Genomic DNA, 7,697 nt, shown 5'->3' on the forward strand with positions numbered 1-7,697 from the left:
GGCATTTATAGGCATTTTTGATGCTGCTATTTAATAAAACAATGTTGCTTTGTAATGCAACATTGTAGCCAACGCCACCGTCTGCAAAAGGAGTGAAACAAACGGTAACAATGTTTTTTCACCTTTACTGTAGCCTAGTCAGCACCATAGACTTATATCGCACTATCAGTAAGAGGAATGATGAATAGTGACCGCCTGGTGAACCAATGGAAATGTAAAGTTCCTGAAGTATGCTAATTGAGCGAGGGGTGCTCCAATGGGCGCTGATGGGGCGGAGTTGTGTTACGTAGAGAAGTCTGGCTCGGATATTTCTTCAACTCGAGGTCCGCTATCCGAAGTCGACTATTGAAGTGTTGATGCCAGAGTAGACAACATTTTATTCACATTTCGTTGTTTTCGGATTATAAACGTTATGCTTGACCACCATCGTGGATGTGTGTAAAGTCGGATTGGACAAGTAGTCACGACATTTATCCGGTTTTCTACTAAAGGAATGTTTTTTCTTCCTCTTTTCAGCAACTAACGATACAAGTGTTCCGCTTTTCCAGTAGGGCTGTTCAAGTACACCAGTCGGCTTTTAGGCTTTTTCTCATGTAGCCTAGTTTTTCTTTGCAGGGAAAAACCTTCCGTTTTTCGCGTGATTTTCTTACGTCTTCCGGTGGATTGTGATTGTGGCAACTATTTCTTCCGTAGATTCCATGTAACCGTGTCTTCGAGCTCAGCCCTGTGGGTTTTGGTACTTGGATAAGAGTGACTAAAAAGTTAGGCTACTTGTCGTAAATGGATCGCCATTCCAGTTTCATTTCCATTTGGCTACAACTGGAACTCTGTGCCATGGCTGTTCTTCTCACTAAAGGTAAACTTTGATCCCTTAAAACATGCCTTCATGTCCTCTTTGCAATTTTCTGAAGGAAAAAGGTTGAATGAGAGAACGGGGTCAGAACCTCCCAAAGGCCTTATCATTGCTTTCTTATCCGTTTCCAATTGCGCAACGTTGAATAAGTAACATTATTAAACAACGCAGTTTTGTCAACAAAGTTATTTTATCTTCTCTCTCTTTACTTTCCGAACTTTGATCTTTCCTATAACAAAGAATGATAACAATAAAATTAAAACCATCCGCGCATCCAGGTGGCGTGTTTTCAATATGCTGTTTCTAAATCTCTAACTTTTAGTTTGTTTCATCTACTATAGAGTCCATGAAAAACGTAACTTTCTATACCGTTTGTGGTCTGTTTCCCCCCATGAGTTCCTATAGACTGAATGGCCCTAATGTTTCTCATAATTCTCACGCTAGGGCACATCAATGGGGTGTGTGATATTATGTAGCCTATCGGCTATAGGGTTTTAATGTAAATACGTCAACTCGAGTCTCCAAAGTAGAAAGCAAAGCCCACTACGCTACGGATGTTTGGCTCCTATATATAAAGCATTTGGCAATTGCGAGAACATATGTGTTTAGGGCCCTGTCAATGGTCAGCTCGTGATTAAGAAGATGACAACGTGTAACTGGAGACTGGAAGTCTACAAACATCGTGTAACAACATACAACGGCTGTGTTTATTTGTGTGCGTCTCTGCGTGTGTTTTGGGGGGTAGCTGTCTTGTAACAATGTTAATTAGCCTTTAACTAGTAAAGCTATGGATTTATATTGACAATTATAACCGGTCGATGCAAATAGCTTGTGCCATGTTTAACTTGTTGAACTCCATAAAAATGTGTTTTCAGTCATTTTTAAACATCTGACTATAAGTGAAACGCTATTCGTAGCATTTGCTGCGCGTTTTTAGCACTATACATAATAACATTGTTAATTAACATGTATATATAAAGTATTTGTTGCAAAAAAAACTAATAATACCAAGGTTGTTTGGTGGAAGCTTTTGAGATGAGAAGCCGAGAGAGCTCATTGCGCCCAGCCCATCCTGACCACACAAATGCTTGCATATGAAAGATGAAAAAGGAGACTCCTGCGCTGCTCTCTCACCCCCTTTTACGAGTTTCCATTTGGGTTGAAAGAAATTGACTTTGGAAAACAAACCACTAATTATAAGATACACGGTTCCTGTTTTATAATAGGGACGGACTAAAAGGACAATTTTGCACGGAAAGGGCTTAACCTCGGCGTATGTACTGCATTTCATTTGAACACGTCTACTTCTCAAAGTCTTTCAGGGGTTACCTTGTCATTTACATGCGTTTTGCCAAAGTCGGTTCAGATCCGACTAGGCAGTCTTTAAAAGACACAAGTAGTCAGGTTTCTGATTCAAATATCGAAATAGCGAGTTGGTTTTTGGTTTTACAAGTAAAGTAGATATGCTATTGGCTGTATTTTATTCTTGGATATAACAGCCATGTGTGTGTGACTTTATCAAATATCTGAGGAGTTTATAACATTACCACAAATTTGACTACAAAACGCAAGATTTCTCCCCTGTTGGAATATGTTTTGATTTCCCAAACTGCTGCCCAGTTAGAAAAGGCAGATCTTATACGCGGAAAAGTTTCAAAGCACAAACAATTTCATTGAGACGCTGAATTTGGGGTCAGTTATTCTTGAAAAGTTGGAGAATAGGCTACTATTTAGCCGACAACACTTCATTAAACGAATCAAGTAGGCCTATGACTAACACTTTGCATTTCTTTTCTTTTAGGAGAAATACGGTGTTACTGCGATGCCCCCCACTGTGTGGCCACGGGCTACATGTGTAAATCTGATCTAAACGCCTGTTTCACCAAGGTGCTGGACCCAATGAACTCTAACTCTCCCCTCACGCACGGGTGTCTAGATCCCATAGCGAACGCTGCCGACATATGCAGCTCTAAGAACACAAATGCCCTGAGTGAGGGTTTGTCTATGCTGGAGTGCTGTCACGAGGACATGTGCAACTACAGAGGCCTTCACGACCTGGCTCACACCAGAGAATCCACAGGTAAGAAAAGAAGAGCGAATCGAAACATGAAATGTCTCTGACTGGAAATATTATGGGTATTATTTTACATTCTGTTCTATAAGGTTTCTAATGTGTGACAGACAGAGCAACCAAACTGACAATATGTAGTGTAGCCTATTCAGGTCGCCTCCTGTAATATTCTGAAATAGTGTTTAAATGTACCATAGCCCTATACAGTAACTGAATCAACCACAGAGGTTAGTTTAATGGTCTACTGTAATGCATACACCTTTTACTAATTCCCACCTTTACACAGCTTCAGATTTCAGATTTTTTTATGGGTTGCAGCACAGCGGCAAAGAGAGGAGTGTTGGGGGGGGGGGGCACAGCGGCAAAGAGAGGAGTGGGGGGGGGGGGGGCACCGCTTTACCTGAAGAACTTGGACGCAGATCAGATATTTTTTGTTGCGTGTGCACCATGTAATTTCTCCACCGAGTAGGAATGTGCCTTGTAGAATATCCTTTCACAGGCTGCATGTAGGAAGGTATAAATACGAGCATCATTGAGTCATGACAAGGAGTATGGTCATACAGAGAGGAAGGGAGAGCTCTCAAGTAGGACTTTCTGTTATGTATTGGAGTTTAGCAGGTTTATTAGCCGAAATGTATTTATTATTTAGACCATGAAATAACCCACTTTCCCTATTATCTCCTCGTCCAGACCACGGCCGGTACCAGCCCGAGAGCAACAACCGCCACCTGGTCACGCGGGTACAGGAGCTGGCCTCGGCCAAAGAGGTGTGGTTCAGGGCAGCGGTGATCGCGGTGCCCATCGCCGGAGGCCTCATCCTGGTCCTCCTCATCATGCTGGCCTTACGGATGCTCCGCAGCGAGAACAAGCGGCTGCAGGACCAGAGACAGCAGATGCTGTCACGGCTCCACTACAGCTTCCACGGCCACCACACCAAGAAGGGCCACATGGCGAAGCTAGACCTGGAGTGTATGGTGCCCGTGACAGGACACGAAAACTGCTGCCTCACCTGTGACAAGATGAGACAGGCAGACCCGGGGAACGACAAGATACTGTCTCTGGTACACTGGGGGATGTACAGTGGGCATGGGAAGCTGGAGTTCGTATGACTTACTTTTCTAAGTTGGTTTGACTTTACTTAATGCCTCCCCCGCCCAAAAAACAGCCAAGACTGTCTCTCCTCTACTCGTTGGGTTTCCTCTTTTAATTTTAAAAATGAATCCCCAGTTTTGTCTATTTTACTTAACAGCTGGTTTTTTTCAATGGAGGAAAGAAAAGAGGACTGAACTGAACGCAAGCCTTGTGGTTTTTGCTAAAGGAGCACTTTACTTGAAAATGAAAGGCAAACCATCGAGGCTCTATTTAAACTTGAGGACAGGACTGACCGACGGACTGAGAAAGCCCTGTCAAGACCCTGTCTGCATGTGGATCCTGGACTATACAGGGAGCGCTGAAGGATTCCAAATCTGTCTTATTTGCACATTTGTAAAAAGTAAAATAAGTTGTTTTGCTTAAAAAGAAGCTAAATAGAAGAAGACTTTTACACTGACACCAGGGTTAAACAAAAAATAAAATAGTTCAATAATTCAGTGTTGACTGTAGGTGTGTGCACTCCTCTGTGTACGTTTCTTGATCCAAGCCTATTGTAAAGATTTAAAATATATATATTTTTGTCTGAAAGAAAGACCCTGTCCTGTGTGTTCTTCCTTGCTGTGTGAAAGTGAGGAACAGAGAGCCGTGGCTCATGTCAGATTTCTTTTCAAGATGCTGGTGTGGTTCGTGTGTGTACAGTAGTATGTAAGAGGATGTGTAGTGAGTGAGAGAGGACCACGCTGCCGTGGTGGTGTGACGTTTCATACCCAGACGGTGGGAGTGTGGGCCGCCACAGCGTGTGTAGTTTCAGGCGGAGTGTGGTGCGTGTAGGGCTGACTTCACAGTGAGGCCTTGTTTCACAGTAGTACTCCACATCTGAGTCATTCTTGAACCTCCTCCAAAGGTCAGGATTTCGGGCTTCAAACACATTCGGTTTCTTTCATTGCTGAATTCCTCCTGGAAGTAGTGTGGCTATTTATTTTATACTCAGTCTAATGCCAGTAGAAGCCCTCCCCATTCAGCTCCTCTGCATGTGTTTCAGCCAACACACTAACCCTCCTGTATCCCAGCTTGTGTTGACGAAGAGGGCTCTTTTCTTTGCCAAGCGACGAGGCTAGTGATTATGCCGCAATTGACACTCTTATTACGCAGCTTAAAAATAGATCTCGAGCCTGAGGTTGCGCATGTGGTTATCGGGAGAGTTCATATGGAACCCGCAGAGTTCTAGCTTCAATAATGTGAAGACTATATTTCTATTGTTGTTGTGTTGAAACCCCCTTCGCTTCTTTTCTCCAGTCTGTTTGGTAGGCCTTCTACTTTATTACGTCCCAACACTTCCCTGATGGTACGTGTATCTAGCTGTAAAAGCCTGTCCACCGTGAGACACACAGACACCTCACATGACCAATTTCAACCAGCTACTTTTTTCCCCTTTTGAGGAAAAACTTGGGTGGACTTTGACTGTGATAAATGACGTGGAAGAATCAATCATGGCAATGCAGGATTCTGTGTACTTGTAGGAACGTTAGGCTGCTACGCTAAGAGTTTTGGGCCTTCAAAAGGAACATGTTTTGGGAACCACGGTTCAAAAGTTCAAAGGAACTGTGTTTACTCCTCTCCGTGGTAACCAAGACAGAGAGAAGGAAAGTAAGTGGTTTATTTTAGGTCCACCTGTGTGTGTGTGTGTGTGTGTGTGTGTGTGTGTCTGTCCGTTTGCATGCGTACGTGTCTACTGTGTGTGTGTCTGTCCGTGTGCGTGCATGTCTACTGTGTGTGTGTGTGTGCGTGTCTACTGTGTGTGTGTCAGTTCCAGGCTGACCTCTTGTTTCTCTTCATTAGGCCTTAAGGAAAACACTATTACCAGGCTAACCACTTAACAGCAATCTGCCTCAGCCGGGCCTCAGCCCACGCAGACACTTAGTCTCCCCAGGACTATTACCCTGCAATAATAACAAGACCCTCTGGTTTGGACAGCTAATGTGCCCCGTGTTTTTGTTCTGCTCGCTCCCATCACCTGCTGATACCAGACAGGCAGGGATGTCTGAAGAGGGAGGGCACGTACACACACATGCACACACACACACTAGTAGTGCCTCTTGATGCTACTGTTAGACCCCATGCACAGTGGCTGTACAATAAAACACTTCTCCAGGCCCATTAGGATCGGCTGCCATTTTGCTGAGCGGCAGGCGGTCAGGCTGTTTGTATTGACATGCAAATGTAATGAGGCGGTCGACTGGCTTCCTTCAAAAGCCCAATTTGTTTTGAAGTCACTTCAAAATGTCCCCTTTCTAACTTGCCAATGAATTGTTATTGGTGTAGATTCTGGATGCGTCTGGAAAGGCACCCTGTTGCCTATATGGTGCAGTATATACGTAATAGGATGCCTTTTGGGTCGCTCCCGCTGTCTCTCTCTCTCTCTCTCTCTCTCTCATGTGTATACCTCTCAAGAATCATAGACTCCAGTCCCAGGTTTCCGCACTAGCAGCAATGAGGGTGAGATATACAGCTTTTATTGGTATGTGACATTTTCCAAACCTCGTAGAGGGGAAGGTTAACTACCGTGATTTAAATCAGAGCTGTTCTCATTTCTTCTCTCCCCACCTCGCTGGCGATTAAAACACTCATGCAGTCGGTGCTGTGTGTGTGTATATAGGGATCCCATAGACTATTCTGTGCCCTGTGTTAAACAATATATGAAGTGTTAACACACACGGGACCTGTTAACACCTGCACATAGTAATGGGTCATTACACAGCTTTTATAGCCTTGAATGTTATTCTTGTTTTTCCCCTCTTCGTCCTCTTCCTCAGGCTCTATAGAGATTTCAGCTGTACTAATGTTACAGTGCTGAGTAATAAAGACACGTGATCAATTAGTTATTACAGGTGAATGCTTCTCTGTCTCAGTAGCAAACTCTTGACTACATAGAATTTACTCACAGTACACAAACTGATATGCGGAGAAGCCTATATATATATATATATGAGGACACACACTATAAACGGTTTCACAAATGAACTCTGGGACCTTTTCGCTTTTCAGAGATAGTTCTTGTAACTCCTGTGGCCTGTCTTGAAAACATACGCCGTATAAATGACCCACTGAAGACTATTTACTTGTCAGCCATTAAAATAAATAAAAACATTCTCAAAAACAAACAATGTGTCAATTTAGAGAACATACAATTTATACGTTCAAGAAAATCGACGTTCCTGTTGGCTTTCCACCGTGACGCATAATACAAGTGTCATTCTGCCCCGTGACGAATGGACATGCGTTTAAACAAGACACGGAATAAATATTTATTCCGCCCAAAGGCAAGTTCACTTCCTTTGAATGGATACAACATGGGTTGGTCCCTGTCCTCCTTGACCTTCAGCCCATCTAAACATTTAGCCCTGCATGTTGTTAACGTTTAGATTTAAATCTGCCTTGGAGAAAAATCAAGTTGGGAATGTTTACGAGATCCGGCCTGGGGCTCTTGAAGCTTAATGTCACCGTGTGTAAATAGGCGTTTTGTGATGTTTTTTTAAAAAGGGGCTTTCTCAGTTGCAGACCAACCACGGTTAAATCAAACACTAGCTCTACAAATGAAAGATCATTAACAGAGGAGTCCGAGACAGGAGACCGAGATTGATGATGATGGTCCATTGTGGCTCAGTTGGTAGAGCATGGCAC

At 43.4% G+C, this 7,697-nt stretch overlaps 1 protein-coding gene across 1 annotated transcript; it reads left to right on the forward strand.

The window, feature by feature from the left end:
• The first annotated feature begins 277 nt into the window (after positions 1-277).
• Positions 278-4,608, forward strand: LOC115105102 (BMP and activin membrane-bound inhibitor homolog). The gene is made up of 3 exons (XM_029626707.1): positions 278-856; positions 2,655-2,933; positions 3,615-4,608. The coding sequence occupies exons 1-3, from the start codon at positions 781-783 to the stop codon at positions 4,031-4,033; spliced, it is 774 nt and encodes a 257-aa protein (XP_029482567.1). The 5' UTR covers positions 278-780; the 3' UTR covers positions 4,034-4,608.
• Positions 4,609-7,697: the final 3,089 nt, after the last annotated feature.

The sequence above is a fragment of the Oncorhynchus nerka genome, linkage group LG22 (genome assembly GCF_034236695.1).
Source record: "Oncorhynchus nerka isolate Pitt River linkage group LG22, Oner_Uvic_2.0, whole genome shotgun sequence".
In the NCBI taxonomy this organism is placed as follows: domain Eukaryota; kingdom Metazoa; phylum Chordata; class Actinopteri; order Salmoniformes; family Salmonidae; genus Oncorhynchus; species Oncorhynchus nerka.

Excerpts from the sequence above, each read along its gene's own strand:
- LOC115105102 (XM_029626707.1), top strand. The coding sequence starts at position 781 with ATGGATCGCCATTCCAGTTTCATTTCCATTTGGCTACAACTGGAACTC. Across the intron at positions 857-2,654 it reads GGCTGTTCTTCTCACTAAAG|GAGAAATACGGTGTTACTGC; the intron begins GTAAACTTTGAT and ends CTTTTCTTTTAG. Across the intron at positions 2,934-3,614 it reads TCACACCAGAGAATCCACAG|ACCACGGCCGGTACCAGCCC; the intron begins GTAAGAAAAGAA and ends CTCCTCGTCCAG.